Raw genomic sequence first — 22,914 nt, 5'->3', positions numbered from 1 at the left:
TATTTGTTATTAAGTTTAATAAAAAATTGTCTCGCGGTATACCGCGGGTTAAAATCTAGTACTTATCAAAATTATGTGTTCTTGGTTATATAATTTACAAATACTTGTTAAAATCCTATGTTATTCATTTAATGATTTGTTTTTGAATTTCAAATTCAATTTTATGTTTCAAATGAATTTGAATGGATTTGAAAGTGTAAAATAGAAGAATTCAAATCCAAATATAAAACATATTATTTTGAAATCCGTATGTTTTGATTTATATTATTTATAATTCTATATAAATTTAGAAATCACATCTCCAATAATAGCCTCTTTATCTATGTGAACTTTTTGTGCGAAATTTGACAAACCAATACAAAAAAATTGCCAAAACACACAAATTATATGAATTTCTTTCTTACCTTGAAAGACATCAATATCATCATTATCGCCATTATTATATCCGAAATCAAGTAAATCCCCACTATGATCTGCATTAAACAAAAATCACCTCCAACCCGTGTGGTGGGACTTTTCTACCTTTACCACTAGACCAAGGCGACTTGGTTAACGTCTATATTTTTACATATATATATATATATATATTTATATATGTATATATTCACTTATCGTATTTTAAAGTTCTTATCTTTATTGATGAATTTGATCAATTCCATATTCTTAAATATGTTTCTCCTTGGCAATGTAATATAATGTTTGACTAAGTAAAACCAATACTTTACTCTTTAAGTTCTTAACAATATTAACATATCGATATATATAGATCGGTAGGGTAATCCGTCCATACACTATACATCTATTTTACATCGGTTAGGTTAAAATTTTGTTATATATGATGTTAATTTATTTATTCAAAGCTTAGGAAAGCGCCGGTGAAAATTATATATATATATATATATATATATATATATATATATATATATTCTTATATTAAGTTGGGTTTTAAAAGTTAGCCGTTAACAAGATTTTAACATTTGTTAAGTTATCAATCTCAGATTTTGACATGTGTATCTTCTAATATAAAGTTAGGTTTTGAAAATTAGCCGTTAACAAGATTTTAACATTTGTCAAGTTATCAATCTCAGATTTTAACATGTGTAAAAGTTAATATTTAATATGAAAAATTTGATTACAACAAAAATAAAATATTTTGTTTTAAAAAATATTAATAATGTAAAAAGATAATTATCAAAAATTACAGAATTTATAATAAAAAATACAAATTTTATTTTAAGATTATAAGGATTATATATATATATAATTCACAAAATTCGAAATTATAATATTATTTAGTTATTTTTTAATTTTAAGTTATTAATTCTACTAAAAATATAGAAAAGGGATTAAGGACAATATACGGTTAATTATTAATTCTAAAATTAATAAAATACTCACTTCTATATAAACATAGATCGTCACATATTTAAATAATTTATTCAAAAACACTGCTTTCAACTTTGTTTAATTGGAAAATATTTTTAAATGGGAAAGTAAATTTTTATTATTTTTTAAACTAAAATTTTCTCCTACTTTCTCCTTTTTCAGTTGGGAATAGGTAAGATTAATATGTTGACCCAAAAAAATATTAATATATGCGTCTTCTTGTCCTTATACTGTATTTTAAAATTTATTGTAGTATTTTTAGATTGTTTTATTTAATCTATATTTTCATCTTTGAATTATTTGGGATTCATATATTATCATGCTTATAATTTTATATTGTTTCTTTAATTATGCCAAATTAAGTTTTTTTCTAATTTCTCAACTTTGATTGGATGGTTGTAAACCCTTTTTTTTTTTAACATAATTGTTACCATTAGTCATTCAATCCCAAAGGAAGATATAATGAGTAGAAGCTCATCAACCTTATGAATGGATAAAATAGGCTAATCAAACACAAGCGTACAACAAACATATATAGATAGATTGGAAAAAGATAAATTGTTGTTGATAGATCCATAGGAGCTCAAAGACTCTGATATCCTGGTTTGTGGAAAGATTTAAAAGAATTGATTTGACCACATACGTTACCAAAATGCACTTATTTTTTTTGGTCAAACCACATACACCCTGAGAGAACTTTATGTCTGTCTACATAAAGATATAGATAAAAGTAAGAAACAAGAAAAACCAGGCCAAAGCAATGTAGAGTTGCAAGGGGGTACCAGTAGCTCATTCAAGTAGTTGACACCCCTGACGTTGGCCCATTCAACTTCGAACACGATGAAACCGTACAAGGTCTTGTGCAGCTGCTTGTTTAGAAACAAAGAGCTCTGCAGTTTATTTGCAGGTATCTTCTTCTTCGAAAAAGTTGTCGCATCTATCAATGAGAACCACTTCTTAAGTTTCTTGATTTTTCTATCGTCCGGCTGGGGCTGCTGAGCACACGTCTCTTTAGGCTTTTCTTCCTCATCCTGCTTTAGCTTTTTCTTGTCTTCCTCCTGCTTCTGAATTTTCTTCTCCCCTCGAGCTTTCATGTTTGCAAAAGGTGAGAGTCTGGACTGCAAACAAAGATAGATGGGTCACTATATTTTTTCACCCGAACAACAACAACAACAACAACAACAAGAAATAAAATTGAAGCAGCTTTTACAACCTTTGTAACCATAAGTTGCCAGAAATGAGCAGATCTGGTGCCAGGATTCAACCATGGCCGGTTGTCCACCAATATGTAAATCTTCTTACTCTTGTTACCCAGGAAAATACTGAGATCAGAAAGATATGACTGCAAGTCTCTGAAACAAAACAAAACAAAACAAATCTTAAACCAGATAAGCAGAGAGCATCATGCAAATAAAATGTGACAACATAGTTTTAACTTTTTGAAACAAACACGCAACTATAGTCACAACCACAATATCATGGGAATTGCTAAAACAAATGCTTCAACTAATACTTGATTTAACAGGGGAATGTTCAAAGACATTAACAACAAGAACATATCTTCAGATTCAGGAAACGAATCTATGCATTCGATCTAATTTTAATTCAAGAAAAAAAAATTCAAAAGAAAAAATAGTAATAAAGTTGTCAAAACCAAAAGCGATCTTTGTTTTGTCTGAAAGTACAAGATGATATTTTCCTTTAAAAAGGTCCAACAATGGCTGAAACAAACCTTTCTATAATAATGAAAAAAAAAAAAGCAAACACAGAACAGGAAACTAATATACCTGTACTTCTAAACTGCAGAATCATTGATTTCTAAATATAAAAATATATTCAAGAACCCCTGAATCAAAATTTGAGAAGCAAAAGAAAAAAAAAAACAAAAACGCAATTGCGAGCAAAGAGATAAAGATAAGATACCCGATCTGGAGACTGGTTAAGGGGAAAACACATTTGGTTTCATCACCATTCCCCATTGCCTTCTTTATTATCTCTCAATTTCGCACTCTAATTCCCAATTAAACGTCGAATTGACCTCAAAATTGATAAATAACACTGAAAAAGAAAACGAAAAAGAAAAAAAAAACGAAACATAGTTCAGGAGAATTCGTCATTATCATCCATAAGAACTGGAAATTTCTAGAAAATAAACCGATGGGGAGATTTTGGTATAACTTAATAAAAAAGGAAACTCTTAAATCTTTAGGTATAATAATAATGAGGGAAGCTTAAAAAATCGAATAGAGATCGAACCCACCGGCGAACAACAACAATAGCCAGGCCGGAGAAAATTGAACCACACACGGCGATAAACGGATCAGATAATAATAATAATCTAAAACCCCACCATTAATGTCCCCCGCAAAAGAAAATTAAAAAAAAAAAAACAGAGCCCCGATGGTTTATGACCAGAGAAATCAATTATTTCAAATTTGAGAGAGAGAGAGAGAGAGAATTTGGGTTTACTTGGAATTGAAGAAGAAGAATATCTCCAAAAAAAGACGTCTCAGGGGGGGTGGGGGGAAGACAAAGAAGGGGTAATACGGTAAATTTGGTAGCCGAGGATGACGGAGGTTTGTGTTGTTATGGCTCCCCCCAGGGTCTCTTAGTCGGTTTGTATCTTCTTCACCGGAGCACGTAGAGAGAGAGACACGAAGACGAGACAGGGAAGAAGATATATATATATATATATATATATCAACGCGTGGGATAAGGTCCTTCTTCTTTGAGCAAGCAAGCGCAGGTATTTTTCCTTCTTTTTTCTTTCTCAAATTTACATTAAGGTCCTTTAAGATTTTATTTCTTCTCAAAAGAAACCAGCAAAATCAAAATTATGCAATCTTTTCAATTAAATGAGCATTTAATGGTATTTATCGCATCATTGAAAAATATCGGTATTTAATTTAAAAATATATGTCTACTGTATTTGCATGATGTGTCAAATATAAGTATTTTTGAAACTGTAGATAATGGATAATATATGAATCTTTTTAGTTGTATAGAATATTATTTTGGTACATTCGGAAATGTCTTCTTTACACAAACATGAATAAAATTGTTGGCGACAATGAAAAAAAAAATAAAGTGAAGGAAATAAATCGAAACTTTAAAGAGATGAGAATAGGTGTCGAGTGGGGGTGGAATTGATGCATGGGGGAGTCATGGACAATGAAATGAAATGTGACATTTAAGTTTATGTATTTAGTAGTAGTAGAAGTGCTTTGAAAAGTGTATCATCGACATTTAAATTGCTATTCAGATTTTATTATTCGGTTTATTTAACTTCACGCATCCGGAATTTAATACTACTACAGTATATTCTTGAAAATTGATAAACTTCCAATAAATTATCTCATTTTTGGGATAGAAAGTAATGTAAAATTGGAAAATTGCTTTTGAGAAATTGGGAGAATGCATTGAAACTAGCTCTAATTGAAACTGCTTATTTCAGTACTATTAAAAACAATATCTAAGTATTTTTTTTATAGAATTATTTATCGTTTCTGTTTCACTTGCTAAACCGAATGTACAACTGGGACTTTTGGTCTGATATTTTTGAGTTTCTGATATGTTTTGTAAAAGGACACGCGCTTGAGGTGCGTGATGATATGGAGTGGGCCAAGACCAAATCAAAATTTGGACGTATGTGATCGATTCTATTTCCGAATTACAAATAACCATTATAGAGTGAGTGAGAGATAGCTCGTGGTAGGTCCTCCTATAACGCCGCTTTATAATTTTATCTATTGGAACTAGAGAGAAGCAGCTGCTACGTAATAATTGAGATAAACCAATGCAAGTGTTGTCTCTCAATTAATATCTATACTAGTTGTATACGGTATGACGCATTATTGCAAATCCACGTTGTTACATGCATTATACGATATCATATAACAACAACAAAAAAAATGTGTGTTCCTCCTCAACTAGTTTATTGATATTTATAGTAATAATTTTCGATCAAATCACTTCGAATTGTTATAATATCCTTGCATGTGTGTATATTAACTTACTGTATACATAATTTATTGTCAACACTCAAACTGGAAAAATGTGAACATCCTATTCCTATAATAATACAAAATAAATTCTCCATCTACATAAATTTTGCTTCATTTTCAAAGGTCTTTCACATATTACGAATAAATGTATTATTTATTCGTTCATGATTATAAACCAATAATAATTCATCAGAAAAATTGAACTCTTAATTAATTATTTTGAAATTTACAATTTTTTAGCATTAACTGATAAAAATTTAAGAAAAAATCCTAAAAAATGATCCTTTGTAATACTATTATATTTTGTTTTTTTAAGATCAACCTCACAACATCTAAAAACTGACAAAAATAATGTTCAGGCATTTTAAGGCCTTCTAAATGTACAACCCACCGCGACTAATGAAACTGAAAATATATCAATATCAAACTAACTAGTAAATGTGTTTAACATATACTGTATAATAATAACAAAAAATGGTTCATTATATTGTAACTTGACCAGCATATACGGCTTGTTATCGCTGAAAAACAGAGCAACACACGTCCATCACAAATTTGATCACATAAGCAATTGCCAAATAGGATTGAATAAAATAAAAGAAATATTTTTGAGAAAAGCAATTTTTTAAGAAAATTAATGTTGTTATGCCTTTAAAAGAAAAAGAGAACAATGAGGGTAGATAATTATCTAAAATACGGTATGACGCATTATTGCAAATCCACGTTACATGCATTGTCAATAAATTCTTTATCTGCATAAATTTTGCTTCATTTTTAAAGGTTTTTCTTTATACACTCAAACTTGAAACGGTACAAAGTCAAATATGAAAAAATTCAACACTCTTTTAAGTTTCAAATGATCCAAAATACGAAAATTTGAGCCCAACTGACCAAATTATGAACTTGGAGGAAAAGAATATTTAGAGCTTCAACGGAATCAAATCTAATCACTCGAATATGTTGGAATACATTCGATCACTCTCAACACATATCCCCGCATTTCAAAATTTTTCATTATAGTTACATAGTTCCCACTCTTGATTCCACGCCATCACTTAGGTTTAGTGTGTACAAACTCCCTCACATACACATTCATGCTTGACCCATAAATCTGGTTTTCCCTCTCCAAACTTTACACTTTATAAATCTTGCACTTATTAAGGACACAATTTCATCGTCATCTACATAATATATTTCATCTCTTAAACAACTTTTTCGTCATGATCCGCATCACATATTTGAAAGAGGATGCAAGTATCCTTAGATTCATACACATATACTCTTTCCGTGTATGATTTAGCACACATAAAAATCTAATATATAAATTCAATATAGTTCATTTGAGCATGCATGAAAAAAAATCGACTCCCTTTAAGAGATTTTGTTTTTTTGTTTGTTCTTTATATCTCAAAAACATAAATATCGTTTGAAAAGTAAAAAAATAAGATTCTATTAATATTATACCCCTTTTTATCATAAATGAAGATTTCCTAGGATGTTCGCATAAATTAAGAAAAATGTTTGATATTTAGCTATAAATGTATTATTTATTCGTAATAACATATTTATCATGATTATTAACCACTAATAATTCATCAAAAATTTTGAATTCTCAATTAATTATTCTTGAAATTTATAATTTTCGAGCATTAATTGATAAAAATTTACAAAAAAAAATAATTTTTGTAATATAAGAAAAAAATCCTAGAAAATGATTCTTAGTAATACTATTCTATTTTGTTTTTTAAGATCAACCTCACAAAATCTAAAAATTCAGAAAAAACAATGTTCAGGCCTTTTAACGCCGTCCAAATGCACAACCAACCGCGACCAATGAAGCTGAGAATATATCTATATCAAACTAACTAGTAAATGTTTAACATATACTGTATAATAATAACAAAAAATGGTTCGTTATATTGTAATTTGACCAGCATATACGGCTTGTTATTTCTGAAAAACAGAGTAACACACGTCCATCAAAAATTTGATCACATAAGCAATTGCCAAATAGAATTGAATAAAATAAAAGAAATATTTTTGAGAAAAGCAATTTTTCAAGAAAATTAATGTAGTTATGCCTTTAAAAGAAAAGATAACAATGAAGGTAGATAATTATCTAAAATACGGTATGACGCATTATTGCAAATCCACGTTACATGCATTATACGATATCATATAACAACAAAGAAATGTGTGTTCCTCCTCAACTAACTTATTTGATATCTATAGTAATAATTTTCGATAAAATCATTTCGAATTGTTATAATACCCTTGCATGTGTCATGTGTGTATATTAACTTATTTGTTCATAGGCTGAATAATTTCTTGTGATACTTGCCTCTGATACTGTGATTGGTTTTGCTAAATTCACGAACTACTTTTAAAGACCAGACCGGGCTATGTGACTAGGTTGCTAAAAATATGCTTAGGTGCGGTTCTCAATTAAAGTTGTCTTAAATTCATGGTCTACACACTCTACATTATTATTTAGAGTTTAGACCATACGAGTTACTTATGAGTTATGACTATAATTTAATTTATAGACCCCCATCTTAAAGTAGATTTAGCATTCTCGACTAAACCAATCCCGACGTCTATGTAATATTTAATTTTATGATAGCCACTAATAGCCCATGTCACACTTCATAATTCACACACCCCTCTCATTTCATGAATGTTGAAACCCAAAACACTTGCTTAGTAACAAACTAACAATATATATACTTGGAAACCCAAGGTTAACCAGATATACACTGCTATGTTTCACTCAAAGATTTTCAAATAGATTCAAATTCATAAGGACACTAATTCTGATAAAAACAAAACACAAATCGATATTAAAAACCTTAAGCAAAAGACTGGACAAATGCAACTGTTTTAAACGCTACTCTTTTTTACAGAAGGAGGCCAAGATAGTCTCCGGTTTGAATTGTTATTACTATCCTCGTCTTCCTCTGCTTCAGATGGATCATTGTTTTGTGTCCTTGTGGTCTGAAAAGCTAAGTCGTCGAAGCTTGACTCTATTCTCCCATGAGGCGGAGTCACACAATCTGAGTCCCTATGCGTCATTTCATTAGCTCCTGGTGATGTTGGTAAAGAAACTGCAGAGTTACCTACTCGAAGGTCTTGAAGAGTCGCAAATGATTCTCTCATTGCAGACATGGCCTCAAAGAATCTCGTGCATGACGCTAGTGCCACAGGTATTGGACGCAGCATTTCCTATGAATTTGGGGAAGAAAAAAAAGTAGAGAGATTGAGATTATAGCATGTAAAACCAAAAAAAAAAACAACTGTTATGCAACACATTCCTACCATAAAGTGGCAATCTCTTTCTCTCTTATTGCAAAGAGATTAGAAACAGATAAATCTAATTCGAGGCCCTGAAGAGTGGTGACACAATTGATCTATTTTTCTAAGTTGCAGAGAGAATTCTTCTGCAATGGTATACAATTTACACTATGAACAACATATTAAATTCCAACTGAGATGAGTAAACCAATATATGTAATGTGTGTTATGTTATGACTGAAAGATGTAACTAGTAAAACATGTAAAAGAGAGTAAAACCATACCCCCCAGACAGAAGGAGGTTCTTTAAAGTTCTGGCTCCATTGAAAATCAGACACTGATGCTGTTAAGGCACCATAATCACTGGCGGCTTTCATTAGTAACTCTGAAAATTGTTTCTGGAAACAAAAAAGAACATAGCCATTAGACAAAGCACCTTTGTTTTCCATCTATGCAACTTCAGATACGAATCAACTTTCTAATAACTAGAGCACGTTATAGTAGGTCTTCAAAGTAGCAAATAGTATCAGATGGCATGACTCACCTGATATTCTGCTTCAACTGGAATGCAATCTAGCGAATAAGGTTGTTGGAGACGAGCAATGATGCGATCCTGTTATGAAAACAAACAAATGATGTAAGAGACTTCAACTAGAGGTTCACGAATCGCAGAAAAGATAAGACGGCCTTATGATGTCCTAAGGAGCTAGTGTTTCCAACACTTTTTCACCAAGAACTCCAGTCTATCAATTTTCAGAACAATAAAGTAAGGTATCGGATAAAAGGGATATCGCCTAAATTCTCTTTCTCTACCTTGTTTTGGATAACATCTTTCAATATTTGAGTAATCCTTGACAGAGTCTCGATTTTCTTTTGCATTTCACTCACATGAGTCAAATGTGCCACATTTTTATCATCCTGCAAAACAAAGAAGTTATATACAAAGCCTTCAACAATAAAACCAACCATGCAATGCAAATTTTATGAACCATATTTGTTTTTCCACTTTGAAAGAGAAACAAAACCCTGAAATATACATATATATATATACCTTCCTCCCTTGAAGCTCGACCTGCAAGTCTGCAATTTTCCTTTGAACAGAAGATAACTCTCTTAAAACCCTAATTAAATCATCACCTCTTTCGCCATTAGACAACGCCAAGCTTTGTAATTCTTCCTACATTAGAAAATGATAGAGCTCATAAATCTCGATTCAGTATCCATTACAGCTGACCACATTGTAAATCAAAGCAGCTGATTGATACGAATACGAATACGAATTCTCACAAAATGTAGCCAATCGAAGAGATAAATTCCATTAATCTTTTCTCTAATTCAGGACAAAATCAGATTCAACATAGTAATGCCCAGAGATCAAATTCTAGATCTCATACCGTTTCTTCTACAAGTCAAATCTAATAGCAACAATAACCGGAGTGATAGATACTATTACTCTGCTGATGAAAGTAACCAGAGAAAATTTCCCGATTCAGGTGAGATTCAAGTGGAGAAAGAGAAGCGAATGGTTAAAGTTACCTGAGAAGGAGGAGGAGCGACGGCGAAACCGAGATCGGAGGCGATGGAGAGAGCATCAGACAATCCGCCGATGCGCCTGATCGGTTTCTTCCCAACCCACGTTGTGTCGCTTCCCATCGACATCTCTCCACAAAGCTTTCCGGTGACGGATCCACCACACTATTGCGAAAAAATAATAACCAAATTCAAAATTATTCAAAACAAACTTATTATTTGTTGACTAAAGTCACTTAACAAAAGTAAATGGGTAAGAACACAGCGAATCAAAAAGAAAATGGGCCTAGCCCAGATATTTGTTGAAGATAGCCCAACATGTTATACGGCGGAGAAGCGATAACCATCAAACTGATTTGAAATTATTAGTGGTATACGTAGTAGATGTGTATCTTTTGAATTTGAAACTTAAATAATACAATGTTGTTGATAGAAGAAACGAATCCAGTGTAACATTTGTTTTTGTTGGAGAGAAGTAGTAATGTATAAGAGTCTTAAAGTGTAAGAGATACATATATATATAAGACTAATATATATATATATAGTATATACATTACTCGTTACCAATAATCAAGTTGGAAACCATTAACGTTTAATTTATTTGTCTCAATTTGAATATATGTACAAGCAGGAGAGAAGTTTTGATTTGAGGAAACGATACCAAATTACAAAGTAATCAAAAAGATTGCACAAAGCGACAAAACAGATTGAAGGAAACTTAACAGTTAAGAAGCCATATATGCACATGCAATCTCCTTGCCTTGGAGTTATATACCCTTTAAATCAAAATAAACAAACACACTTTTTATGACTCAATTAGAGTTAAATGGCTTAGCTCTTTCTTTCGACTGATAAATTGCTAATTGATATTATGCAAACAAGGATTTCGAAGCAATTAAAGGTTTAATTCATAACATTTGTTTTCGAAATCCTGTTGCGGCCGTGGATCAAATAGGTCGTATAGAGTGGGTTTCGCAACATTTATCTCGTATCGTTTTTTTTGTTTTTTGTGCAAAAATCTCGTATCGTATATTTAGATATATAGGTACCAATTAAGAGATGGTCCGTGATTCATGAATGAAAGCAATTTCAACGCCAATGCCATAATAGTAAATTATGAGAAGGTAGGAGGAACGTACTCGGTTTACAACAACTCGAACATTAAAGCTTAATGCTTACGGCACGTTTTTGATATGTGAAGTCCTAAAAAAAAAATGTGGGACGTACCGTCGGTGGGAGATTATTAAAATATGGAACGTATAGAAAGATAATAATACATATTTCTATACAGTAAAGTTTTTCACTAATTTATACAAAGACTCTCATCTCTATAGTGAGTTCTTTATACAAAGTCCTTATTTTAGTTATTAACTACAACGTCACTGGGATTTGATTGTTACATTTATTAATTTAATATATTGCATTTAATATGTTGCATTATTATTGATCACCAATGATTCTGCATGGATTTAAAAGAGAGAGAGAACACCATAGAATTTTCATCAATTGACCTTGAGTTGTCATGTTATCATGGTTACTCTGAAATATTCAGGGGAATAAACAAAAGGAAAAAAAAGAACTGTATATAGAGAAGAGTTTGATTACTTGGTCATCTAAAGTCTAAAGAAGCTTTACCAATTAATTACCAATGGTAACGACTTATCTATGAACATATATTTGCCTGAATTTTGGAGGTGAAACAAATACGACTTTAGAGAACACTGATGCATACGAATATCCTTTGAGATTCTAAAGTATGAATTAGAAAGATCATGGTATATATATGTTGTTCATAGATTTTTTTTTTTTTCTGTCTTTTGATAATGATGGTATCACATTTGAAATTTGGTGTTATATGTACACTCGAAAACCTAAACCATCATTTCCTAATGAAGATTTGAACTCATAAACAACAGAAACAAAACTCAATCCTTCCCATAAGGGATATTTTACAATATTCAGTTTTACATAGGTTAAAAATAAAATCAGTACTGCACCCATTACTTAATCAATACAAAGTTAATTGATATGTTTATAGTAACTTTATAGTCTCGTAGTTAGTAGTAGGGTAAGAATAGTTTTAGTGAGTTCGTCGGTGATGTGCTGGCGTGAAGAAAACACACGTGGCATCCAATCATTTGAGGAAATTTGAGTTATTTGGGAATGATTAGAGGACCCATCAAAGAAGACAACATTATTAATTCCGTAGATTTGGAGTTAATTTGAGCGGGTTGGGTTGCACGAACCACACCACACACCAGAAGGTCCAGAACCAGATGGTTAACAATATTTTATTCAGTTGTCTGTGTACCCCAAATAATTCATTCAAATTAGTTTTACACAAAAACACTCGAAACTAAACTGTGATTACAAAACAAAAAACAGACACACACATTTTAAAGGAAGAATTGATTTGTAATGAAAAATACGTAATTTTAATATCAAATATAAAAGATACAGTATTTTAGTTTAGTTTGTCAACAAGAGCCGTCGTATATATGTAGTAAATGATAAAGAAATGAACACATGTTCCCCGTTAACAACATATCAATTTTTACGTCTCCATGCTTACTTTTTTGGTTACTTAAGTCAAACTATATTGACCAAGTTGTCGGTCGAGAGTTAAAAAAAACAAAATGGGCGAGGGCCACACCTCAAAAATCAAAATGTCGGTGCTCGGACATTAAAAAAAAAAAAAGATAAACCGCTTAAACCGGCGATCATGGAACTCCGGAAAACCTGAATTACTTCGAAATTTATGGTTGTAGGAACTACAAGCACACGTGCAGGTGTCTCTTAGTGGCCATTGTCATACCCCTCAGTTTTTATTTGTGGTTGGCAGCAAACCTATATTAAGGAGATCCAGCTCGATCTTTAAACCCGATTTAAGTTCATCATAAAATTTTGAGACATTTGGAGTTTCGGTTTAGATATGATCAATAGAGCTAGACGAATTGAATCAAAATCATTCATGCTTCATATAAAAATTTGGTCTCGATAATTTATGATTATTTTGCGAAAGAACTAATCAATTTATTTTAGTGTTATATAAATGTATAATTTGTCACTATGCAGCCAAAAAACAAAAGTTATTGAGAAATTAGGTTACTACTCACGAATATCTCATGTCTCTCTGCCAAACACACTTCCACATGAGCCTTACCTAACAGTGTAACGATTCTCTGCCTAGCAAGTTACACTGTACGTTTTCGAACAATCTTTTGTCTTCTCATCCCAATTAATTAGTCGTCTATTAATATTCATTAATTGATTGAAACCGTTTCATGAAAATTTGTAATAATATATACTAGTAATAAACTCTCTGATTATATACGTTAGTCAGAGAAGCTAAGTTCGTCAAATCCTCCTCTTTAAACTGTTAACACTGTCGACAATAATGACTCTCCTTCTTATACCTTTATAAAAATTCCACAATATCGCTAAATAAGTTGAAATTATTACCACCTTTTGAAACTTTTTTTAAAAAAAACATTAGGGTCTCATAAAAACACCTTCGCAATACAAATCTAAAATTCTAACGAGTGCATTATATCTAAATTTACTTTATAAGAATTTTTAAATTTTAATTCGTCTACATTAGCACAACAAAAGCAATAACTAGCTGCATAAATTACGGCCATTACATTACACCACTATGTGGAAAAAGCAAAAGTCTACTACAAATATTAATTTTCTCATGTGAAATATTTCAGATTAAAAAAACAAAAGTTACAAACAAGAAAGTAGAAAAAGTCACGTCATCTCTTTCTCTCTCTCTCTCTCTCTTCCACTACTCCACAGAGCTTTCAAATAAACACCTCTCCTGCGAGAGCAGAGAAAGAGAGAGACTTAGTGAGAGAAGAGTCCATCGCTTTCTCTCTCTCTCTATATCTCTCTTCATTCTCCAACAGAGACTAGAGAGAGATCTTCTATAAAAAAAATGACTGTCAGATATCACCGACACAAGCAATGTCGTCATTCTCTCCTCCTCCTTCTTCTGATCATTATCATCTTCTCCGCCGCGCTGGATAGTGTTTCGTCGGAGACAGACGTCGGAGGTTTCGACTATGGCGATGCATTGTCTAAAAGCTTACTCTACTTTGAAGCTCAGAGATCAGGTCGGCTTCCGTACAACCAGCGCGTCACGTGGCGTGATCACTCTGGTCTCACCGACGGTCTTGAGCAAGGGGTTTGTTTGTTTTCTCTATATTACAAACTCAAACAATTTTTTTTATCGCTTAGTTTTCTTTTGCAAAATTCCTACTAATTTCACTTTACTACCATTATTAGTTTGAGCTTTGAAAGAAATAGTTGAGAAAAACTCTTAATAAACGAAAATTTTAAATAATTAATACATTAAAAGCTAATTAACATTGATACTTATTTTATAATTAATACTAAAATTAATTGTTGTTTTCCATTTTGAGAAATTATTCTCTAGTTGAAATGATCTAATCAATTAAAATTTTAATACTAAAATTAATTGTTGTTTTCCATTTTGAGAAATTATTCTCTAGTTGAAATGATCTAATCAATTATATTGATGTGCCTTAAATTAAATTATTTTTTGGTTATAAAGGTGGATTTAGTGGGAGGATATCACGATGCCGGAGACCATGTTAAATTTGGACTTCCGATGGCTTTTACGGTGACCATGTTGTCTTGGAGTGTGATAGAGTACGGTGACTCACTGGCTTCCACCGGCGAGTTATCTCACGCGCTCGAAGCGATCAAGTGGGGAACAGATTACTTCATCAAGGCACACACAAGCCCAAATGTCTTATGGGCCGAAGTAGGCGACGGAGACACTGACCACTACTGCTGGCAAAGACCGGAGGACATGACGACTTCAAGGCGAGCTTTTAAGATCGACGAGAACAATCCGGGATCAGATATCGCCGGGGAAACCGCCGCGGCTTTGGCAGCAGCTTCGATCGTGTTCCGTTCAACAAATCCACATTACTCTCACCTTCTCTTGCACCATGCCCAACAAGTAAGTACAATACACATTTTAATTTTAGTAGTGTTACAGTTGGAACCGACATTTTATTTAATTTTTAGTTGTCATGGTTATGGTTTAATTTGGTGTAGTTGTTTGAGTTTGGAGACAAGTACAGAGGAAAATATGATGAGAGTCTAAAAGTTGTGAAAAGTTATTATGCCTCGGTGAGTGGGTACATGGACGAGCTTTTATGGGGAGCCACGTGGCTTTATCGAGCCACCGACAACGAGCACTATATGACTTATGTGGTTGACATGGCTCACCAACTCGGTGGCCTGTCTTGGGCCATGTCCGAGTTTAGCTGGGACGTTAAGTTCGCCGGTGTTCAACTCCTCGCTTCCATGGTTAGTAACTTTTTAAATACTATATTAGTATAACTTTGTTTGGTTGTTAAGTAAAACATGCATAGCACTAGCCTCTTATTAGTCCAACTTAAGACTTATTATATAGAGTCGTATGTGAAGTGTCAAAGCTTTAACATTCTAATTTCTAACATTATGTGAAGTAAGGTATTTCCCACCCCCACGTTACATTACATACAACAACTATTCAAATTTTATCTTTCTTTGTATGCAACAAATAAATGATTTACTTTAAAACTAAATATTAGTAGCATTTTTTTCAATAAGAAAGTTCTGTTCCTCTAAGCGGGTACGTCTCTTTAAATGGTTCTGTTTTACGGCACGTGATTCTAAACTTACTTGCTAATTCACCAAAACAAAAGGAGAGGGAATAGTATTTGCTGCTTTAATAGGGCCTCAATCGTGTAAACCTAATTTTGAAAAATTAAGTTAGCTGGCTGAAGATTCCATAAAATCACTGCTAAGTGGAGTATTTGGTTTGCATTTTTTTTTAATTTGCTTGCGAACAAGTAACGATAAAGTAAACAACAACAAATATAAAAACTGACGTTAGTAACAAAGTCAGTAAAATTGCAAAACGTTGAAGTTGACATGTGTAGTGAGACACACTTGTCAATTTGGCTTTAAAAGCCAAAATACGGAGTAGGTGTTAATATTTTTATTAGCAAAACTACTTTTCCAAATGTAACATTAATTACCTTGTTTTCCTTAGAAAATTATTTATCGTTTGATTTGTTGTCTCATTTTTCAGTTGCTAAAAGAAGAAAAGCACAAACAACATTCTAAAGTCTTACAACAATACAAATCAAAGGCGGATCATTACCTATGCTCAATCCTCAACAAGAACATCAACGGCACAAACGTCCAGCGAACTCCAGCCGGTTTACTCTACGTCCGACAATGGAACAATATGCAATACGTATCCACCGCATCTTTCCTCCTAACCATATATTCCGACCATCTCCGAAAATCAAACACCGATCTCAAGTGTCACCAAGGAACCGTAACCCCTGAAGGGATGCTCGGGTTCGCGAAATCTCAAATCGATTACATTTTAGGATCAAACCCAATGGAAACAAGTTATCTAGTCGGGTACGGTCCAAAATACCCTACTAAGGTTCATCATCGAGGCGCGTCTATCGCTTCTTTCAAAGAACACAAAGGGTTTATTGGATGTACGCAAGGATATGATAATTGGTATGGACGGTCCGAGCCTAATCCGAGTGTTTTAGTCGGGGCTTTGGTTGGGGGACCTGATCATCGAGATGATTTTGATGACCGGAGAGATAACTACGTGCAAACCGAAGCTTGTACGTACAATACTGCTCCTTTGGTAGGTGTGTTCGCGAGACTTATAGAGCTTGAGGAGGAGCAGAAACTCGAAGAAGAAGATGTGAGCTTGGTTGCAACTTATAAGAGATAGTATTTTGGTTTTTTCTTTAAAAAAATCCATACAAAAAAAGAAATAGAAAATGTGGTTTTATTTTGCAGCCATTTTTCCATTTATATATTCTTGGAGTTTTTATTCTCAACAGTTTTTTTTTTTTTGTTTTTATATAAAAAAGTGTGTATAAATATTAAATATTAAAGCTTTGTCAAAAAAAAATTAAAAATTTAAAAAATTAAATATTAATATAAATTCAGGTTTTTTTACCCTTGACGTTTCGTGGTATATTTGCTTATATACGATGTCGTTTAGACTGGGCATGGAAACGACGTTGTTTTGGTACAAGAAATATATCTTTCGTCTTCTTGGCTAAACTCAGAGGGAGAAAGAGAGTAGAAGTCCCGCCCAAATTAGGGATGACGACGACGATGATGGTTGATCCGGTGAAACGAATCTGCGATGAACTTGGAGTGTGTACTGAAGAAGCAATCTGTTACCTCGACGGATTCCAGTGGAATTTGGATTCGGCGATGGAGGCTTGCCGTAGCCAAACCTTGCCGGTCCCGTTACTCACGGTTCAATCTTTGCCGGTGAACGAGAAATCCGCGTCGAAGGCGTCGTCTACACCGCCGATAATGATCGATTCACTTCGGAGTTTGAATCTTCCCGATGAACAGTCGAGAAATCAACTAATCAGACGATTTTGCGAAGCGGCTGCTGGAGCGGGTGTAGAAGACGCATACGCTTACCTATCGCGCAGCAATTGGAATATAGATCTAGCCGTCGGCTATTTCTACGACGAGCGCCGTCCAACGCCTCCTCAGGGGAAACGTCGAAGATATATTTCAACACCGCAGTTTAAACAACTCAGAATCGGGAGCTCTTCTTCTGAGTATGGATTTGTGTTTTTTTTTTCTGATTCGAATTCCCTTGTGGTGAAATTTCTTGAATTTTAGGGTTTAGTGTATTCCTTTGAATGTGATTTCTTGGTTCGTTATACTTTTTACAGTTCGATGGAGATTGACTCGACAGGAGGACATGTCCCTGAAGCAAAGGTAGTATAATCTTCTTCTCTTTCTCTGCACTATATGGCTAAGATCTTGAGATGTGTTTGCTAAAAGCTAAGCTTAGTTTTACACATTAGACCTGGCAATGAAGAATGGGAATCTTAGTTTTACATATGGAGATAGCAACCTATTATCTCTTGATGATCTGTCTGTGGCTTGGCCTTCTTTGTAACTCAATGTTGATGCATATGCAGGAAAGAAGTAGTGGTTGGCCACCGGTGGAGACTTGGATTGATCGAGCCTGCAATGAACCCAAAGTGTCTCGAGAAGAGGCACTCTTTTATTTTGAGGGATTCAAGTGGGATTTTGGTACGGCTGTGGAGGCTTGCCGCAGCAAAACCTTGCCGGAGGTTTCAGTGAGCGAGGAATCTGCTGAGGCTCCGTCGAATTTGCCAGAGCAACCGTGATGTGACCCCGGACTACGGACGTGGTTCACGGACGTACGGACGGAGGATACAGCGGAGCGGACCGGAGAAGCGGTTCGGTTAGGGACGAGAATGGACGCGAATGGACGCGGAACAGCGGACGTACGGACGGATGGTCGGACGCGGCGGATAAATGGACGTACGGACGAGTGAGCGGATGGAACGCGGATGGACTAGAGCGTCACAAGGAGATACTCGACTCGTTCGGCTCTAGTTAGGAAACGGATGGAAACGGATGCTGCGTACGGACGTACGGACGGATGGTCGGACGCGGCGGATAAACGGACGTACGGACGCGTCGGATGGACGAGTGAGCGGATGGAGCGCGGATGGGAACAGACGCTGCGTACGGATGGACGCCGCGGATGGAGCGATGTACGGAAGGAAACGGGACCAAGGAACGACAAGAACGGACGGAGAGAGATTCGCGAGGAGATGCTCGACTCGTTTGTCTCTCGGATAGATGGGGATGAATGGACGGTGGATTGAGTCGACGACACACGGGAGATGGCTCGGCCCGTGATACGGTCGGACTAGAAGGTCATGAACCCGGTTCTTGAACCTTCTAGGGTTTCTCTAGAGCCAAGTCCCGGACTTGAGCGGGAGAGAGGAATGAACAAAGATCCAATCTTTGGGCCAATAATTTCTATATTCCAGTCTTTCCTTGTTTTTACAATGAGGGTTTAGGCCTTTATATAGGCAAGCTTACATAAGGGGGACACTAAAACCCTAGACGCGCGGCCATGATCTGAACCATACACTTGGCCATAAAGTAAAAGCAAAAGCAAAAAGGGAACAAAGACCATCCAACGGTCATAAGAGAGTTCAAAGAAAATAAAGGAAAGGAAGGAAGGAGATAGGGTTGCCACGTCATTGGTGGGACGTGGCTGATAGGATCTTCACTTCCTTGGCCCATAATCTTGTTAATGAAAGTTTCCAAGTCATGAGCCAAGCGGGAACGAAGTGGAGATGCACTAGAGCTCGCTGCCTCGTTAAAACCCCTTCGGTAAACCCATTGGGACAAACCCGAAGTAGGAAAAAGAGTACAGCTCCTTCTAATGACTTAGGGGTGTCTTCACGCTAGCGTGATGGTGAAGACACACAAATCAAGCTTCCCAAAGCTGGTCGCACCCAAGGCTCTTCATTGGTGATGCTAGCCATGAGCCATTGGTGTAAGGTTGGAGCTTGGCCTTGTATTGCTCATTAGATGACGTTGTCTTGCTCCTCCTAGATGATCCTTGGGGACTGGTTGATGCCGCGTTGATGTTCTGGACCGACTTTTATGCTCCTACGCGAGCTGCTAGACGATGGTACCAATGTACCAGTTCTCACCGCGGTACGGTCATGACCCGGGTTCCATCATTCCCTCCCTCTTGAAAAGGTTTTGACCTCAAAACTCTGTCCAAAACCTGGATCAAAAAGGAAACCAAATCAGCAGCATCAAAAGTTCAACCAAGGCCTAATTTTACCGGGATCAAAAGGAAAAAGTAAGGCCTTAAGAGAAAAGGATAAGACTTCCCCGGTAAGGCCAGCAGCATTGGTCGCTCCTATCCCATCATGAACCTTGGTTGCTTGTGGGGACTCTCCTGGATGCCACACAAAGGTTTGGTCCGCACCGTATTTGCAAAAATTCATCGCCATAGGACCTTGTGCGGAAACGGCCTTGGCGCTACGAGTAGAGAAGGATGGCACGGTATAGGCGACTCCCAGCTGGAGCTTACTACCTAAAGTATTCGTGAACAATACCGAGTGCAAAATTCCATCAATGGCCATCTCCGGTGGCTCCTTGAGCTTGAAACTCCCCATTAACAAGGGAACTCCAGATATGACTTCGATTGCGCGGGAATACTCTTCTTTGGCCTCGCCTAATTGCTTGGTACGCGTGTCGATTGTGGAATCACGTACCATGGTCGGCTCTGGAAACGGCGGTTGAGTGTTGGCTCCGTCGTCAAGGTCGGTTACGGGTTGACCTTGGTCCGCGTAACAGCTGGTGTCTCCAAGTACGCAAGTTTGGTGGTCAGGAGGCTCGGCTGGAGGCTCTATGATTCCTCCTGCTCCATAGTCGTCCTCTTCTTTGCCCGGTTCACAATCTGGTTGCGTCCTTGGCGCAGGTCCTTCAGGTGGCTTGGTGCACGGCTTGGTACACGTCCTTGGCATTTCCATCCTTGGTATGATCCGGGGACGGACTTCTCCTTGGGCTGGTTCCTCGTACCGTATTGTCAGTTCTCGGCACTGGGCTGGGCGCACATACGTCTTGCATGGTTGCTCAACATAGGCCGAGTGGTGCCTTGATCGCGGATCTGGTGTCGGAAACGGTTCATGGTCTTGACGCCGTGATGTCTGTTCCCGCGTGGACGCACTTGGGGACCAGGTAGGAATTCCTTGGTTGCGGCCTTGGTGAACACTCGAGCTTCTCTCGAACCGTTTCTGAGTTGCCCGCGATTCTACTCGGTCGAGCCTGTCGTTGATGTATTGAAGTCCGCGTTGGAGAGAGATCAAGGCGTCTATTGTACTGAGCGGTTCGGAAGTAGACTCCGTTCTCTTTGCGGCTAGGTCCATTGACTTAGTCCGAGAACCCACCATGCTCGCCTTGCCTTTATCTTGGCCGATATTTGACGGGTTGGCCGGTGATGCGCGTGGTGGCCAGCTCGAAAAACCTTGGTTCTGGATACGGTGGGAACTAGGTTTGCTGGGCGATGCGTGCGGTGACCAGGTCGGAGTTCTTTGGACGCGCCTTGGGGACTTCTCCTTGGGCTCTCGGCGATATGTGGACGGTTTGTAGTAAGAACCCAAGTCATCACTATCGGAATCATCGTATAGATTCATCCTTGGCTCGTTAAGGCGCGTAGCTCGTGACATAGACGGCCAATAGTAGCCCGGTGATCCATGCCCGTGGTCCTCTTGATCCAACCCTTCTTCATAGTATTCATTGTACCATGATGCGTCCTGGGTAGCCTCTTGTTCGGACTCAGTACCGTGGATTTCGTCGTACCATGGTTCGTCCTCGGTAGCCTCTGGTTCCGGTTCACTACCATGGTGTTCTTGGTACCATGGTTCATCATCGGAATAACGATCTTCGTGCTCCATACTTGATCAATGTCGAATCAAGCATTGGCTAACGATCACGGACTTGGAACTATGTACGATCAACGGTACGGGCGGCCAATGGTGGTCGGACGTCGGTACGGACAACTGGTACGGATGGCGGTCGCGGTACGGACGGCTGTCGCCGTACGGCCGACGGTTGCGGTACGGACGGCGGCTGCGGTATGGACGGCAAACGCGGTACGGACGACGGTTGCGGTACGGACAGCGGTCGCGGTACGGACGGCGGTCGCAGTACGGACGGCGGTTGCGGTACGGACGGCGGTCGCGGTAAGGACGGCGGTCGCGGTACGGGCGATGGTCGCGGTATGGACGATCTGTGACGCGTGGCCGTTCGAGCAGACCCTACACAAAGATGAACGCGTGGATTCTCTGTTTGTTGGGATCGACACAAATAGACAGACCTTGGACAGCTAATGATAGAAAAAGGTAAAGCAAAAAGCAAAAGTAAAAGCACTACAAGACAACCTAAGACTAAAACAAAAACGGACCTCACGCGCTGGGACTCTACTCGCTACACGTGGCCTTTAGGCCACCACTAACAACGACCAAGCAAAAGAACACAACTTTATGGATCTAAACTACCCAAACGAAGAACAGCTCAAGAACACTAAACACCTAGCAAGAACAAACTCTATACAAACGGACTAGACTCTAAACAAGACTCAACTTGACCGTACAAGGACGTAAAGGAAGGAAAGATACGACCTTGTGAGGAACCTTCGGCTCTGATACCAAACTGATGTGACCCCGGACTACGGACGTGGTTCACGGACGTACGGACGGAGGATACAGCGGAGCGGACCGGAGAAGCGGTTCGGTTAGGGACGAGAATGGACGCGAATGGACGCGGAACAGCGGACGTACGGACGGATGGTCGGACGCGGCGGATAAATGGACGTACGGACGAGTGAGCGGATGGAACGCGGATGGACTAGAGCGTCACAAGGAGATACTCGACTCGTTCGGCTCTAGTTAGGAAACGGATGGAAACGGATGCTGCGTACGGACGTACGGACGGATGGTCGGACGCGGCGGATAAACGGACGTACGGACGCGTCGGATGGACGAGTGAGCGGATGGAGCGCGGATGGGAACAGACGCTGCGTACGGATGGACGCCGCGGATGGAGCGATGTACGGAAGGAAACGGGACCAAGGAACGACAAGAACGGACGGAGAGAGATTCGCGAGGAGATGCTCGACTCGTTTGTCTCTCGGATAGATGGGGATGAATGGACGGTGGATTGAGTCGACGACACACGGGAGATGGCTCGGCCCGTGATACGGTCGGACTAGAAGGTCATGAACCCGGTTCTTGAACCTTCTAGGGTTTCTCTAGAGCCAAGTCCCGGA

At 37.2% G+C, this 22,914-nt stretch overlaps 4 protein-coding genes across 6 annotated transcripts; 2 read left to right on the top strand and 2 right to left on the bottom strand.

The window, feature by feature from the left end:
• LOC104753297 lies at positions 2,001 to 4,080 on the bottom strand. 3 transcript variants are annotated; one of them, XR_002035724.1, is made up of 4 exons: positions 3,856 to 4,080; positions 3,310 to 3,444; positions 2,600 to 2,738; positions 2,001 to 2,499 (listed from the first exon to the last, which is right to left on the bottom strand). XR_002035724.1 is itself a non-coding variant. In XM_019237581.1 (4 exons), the coding sequence occupies exons 2-4, from the start codon at positions 3,363 to 3,365 to the stop codon at positions 2,085 to 2,087; spliced, it is 615 nt and encodes a 204-aa protein (XP_019093126.1). In that variant the 5' UTR covers positions 3,366 to 3,444; positions 3,856 to 4,080; the 3' UTR covers positions 2,001 to 2,084. The 3 variants fall into 3 exon arrangements, 2 of the variants coding, with proteins under 2 accessions (XP_019093126.1, XP_019093127.1); XM_019237581.1 differs by having other exon boundaries at positions 2,001 to 2,504; XM_019237582.1 differs by lacking the exon at positions 3,856 to 4,080 and adding an exon at positions 3,647 to 3,847 and having other exon boundaries at positions 2,001 to 2,504.
• Positions 8,132 to 10,401, bottom strand: LOC104749567 (AUGMIN subunit 2-like). The gene is made up of 6 exons (XM_010471220.2): positions 10,218 to 10,401; positions 9,733 to 9,858; positions 9,495 to 9,599; positions 9,226 to 9,294; positions 8,966 to 9,079; positions 8,132 to 8,612 (listed from the first exon to the last, which is right to left on the bottom strand). Exons 1-6 carry the CDS (start codon positions 10,338 to 10,340, stop codon positions 8,271 to 8,273), a joined length of 879 nt encoding a protein of 292 aa, XP_010469522.1. The 5' UTR covers positions 10,341 to 10,401; the 3' UTR covers positions 8,132 to 8,270.
• LOC104749566 (endoglucanase 11) lies at positions 13,999 to 17,107 on the top strand. The gene is made up of 4 exons (XM_010471219.2): positions 13,999 to 14,400; positions 14,791 to 15,204; positions 15,303 to 15,557; positions 16,327 to 17,107. The coding sequence occupies exons 1-4, from the start codon at positions 14,152 to 14,154 to the stop codon at positions 16,996 to 16,998; spliced, it is 1,590 nt and encodes a 529-aa protein (XP_010469521.1). The 5' UTR covers positions 13,999 to 14,151; the 3' UTR covers positions 16,999 to 17,107.
• On the top strand, positions 17,328 to 18,788 carry LOC104749565. Its single transcript, XM_010471218.2, has 3 exons — positions 17,328 to 17,854; positions 17,972 to 18,017; positions 18,224 to 18,788. The coding sequence occupies exons 1-3, from the start codon at positions 17,379 to 17,381 to the stop codon at positions 18,434 to 18,436; spliced, it is 735 nt and encodes a 244-aa protein (XP_010469520.1). The 5' UTR covers positions 17,328 to 17,378; the 3' UTR covers positions 18,437 to 18,788.

The sequence above is a fragment of the Camelina sativa genome, chromosome 16 (assembly GCF_000633955.1).
Source record: "Camelina sativa cultivar DH55 chromosome 16, Cs, whole genome shotgun sequence".
In the NCBI taxonomy this organism is placed as follows: domain Eukaryota; kingdom Viridiplantae; phylum Streptophyta; class Magnoliopsida; order Brassicales; family Brassicaceae; genus Camelina; species Camelina sativa.
The sequence above is the reverse complement of the archived record's forward strand: the minus strand, read 5'-3'. Positions and strand labels throughout refer to the sequence as shown.

What these genes read in the sequence shown, in the direction of transcription:
- LOC104749566 (XM_010471219.2), top strand. Translation starts at nt 14,152, where the DNA reads ATGACTGTCAGATATCACCGACACAAGCAATGTCGTCATTCTCTCCTC. An exon ending in CCGACGGTCTTGAGCAAGGG is followed by an intron (nt 14,401 to 14,790) that starts GTTTGTTTGTTT and finishes TTGGTTATAAAG; the next exon opens with GTGGATTTAGTGGGAGGATA. An exon ending in TTCAACTCCTCGCTTCCATG is followed by an intron (nt 15,558 to 16,326) that starts GTTAGTAACTTT and finishes CTCATTTTTCAG; the next exon opens with TTGCTAAAAGAAGAAAAGCA.
- LOC104753297 (XM_019237581.1), bottom strand. Translation starts at nt 3,365, where the DNA reads ATGGGGAATGGTGATGAAACCAAATGTGTTTTCCCCTTAACCAGTCTC. An exon ending in TTAACCAGTCTCCAGATCGG is followed by an intron (nt 2,739 to 3,309) that starts GTATCTTATCTT and finishes GTTTTGTTTCAG; the next exon opens with AGACTTGCAGTCATATCTTT. An exon ending in GGCAACTTATGGTTACAAAG is followed by an intron (nt 2,505 to 2,599) that starts GTTGTAAAAGCT and finishes CTTTGTTTGCAG; the next exon opens with TCCAGACTCTCACCTTTTGC.
- LOC104749567 (XM_010471220.2), bottom strand. Translation starts at nt 10,340, where the DNA reads ATGTCGATGGGAAGCGACACAACGTGGGTTGGGAAGAAACCGATCAGG. An exon ending in TCGAGCTTCAAGGGAGGAAG is followed by an intron (nt 9,600 to 9,732) that starts GTATATATATAT and finishes TTTGTTTTGCAG; the next exon opens with GATGATAAAAATGTGGCACA. An exon ending in CAGTTGAAGCAGAATATCAG is followed by an intron (nt 9,080 to 9,225) that starts GTGAGTCATGCC and finishes TTTTGTTTCCAG; the next exon opens with AAACAATTTTCAGAGTTACT.
- LOC104749565 (XM_010471218.2), top strand. Translation starts at nt 17,379, where the DNA reads ATGACGACGACGATGATGGTTGATCCGGTGAAACGAATCTGCGATGAA. An exon ending in ATCGGGAGCTCTTCTTCTGA is followed by an intron (nt 17,855 to 17,971) that starts GTATGGATTTGT and finishes TACTTTTTACAG; the next exon opens with TTCGATGGAGATTGACTCGA. An exon ending in GACATGTCCCTGAAGCAAAG is followed by an intron (nt 18,018 to 18,223) that starts GTAGTATAATCT and finishes ATGCATATGCAG; the next exon opens with GAAAGAAGTAGTGGTTGGCC.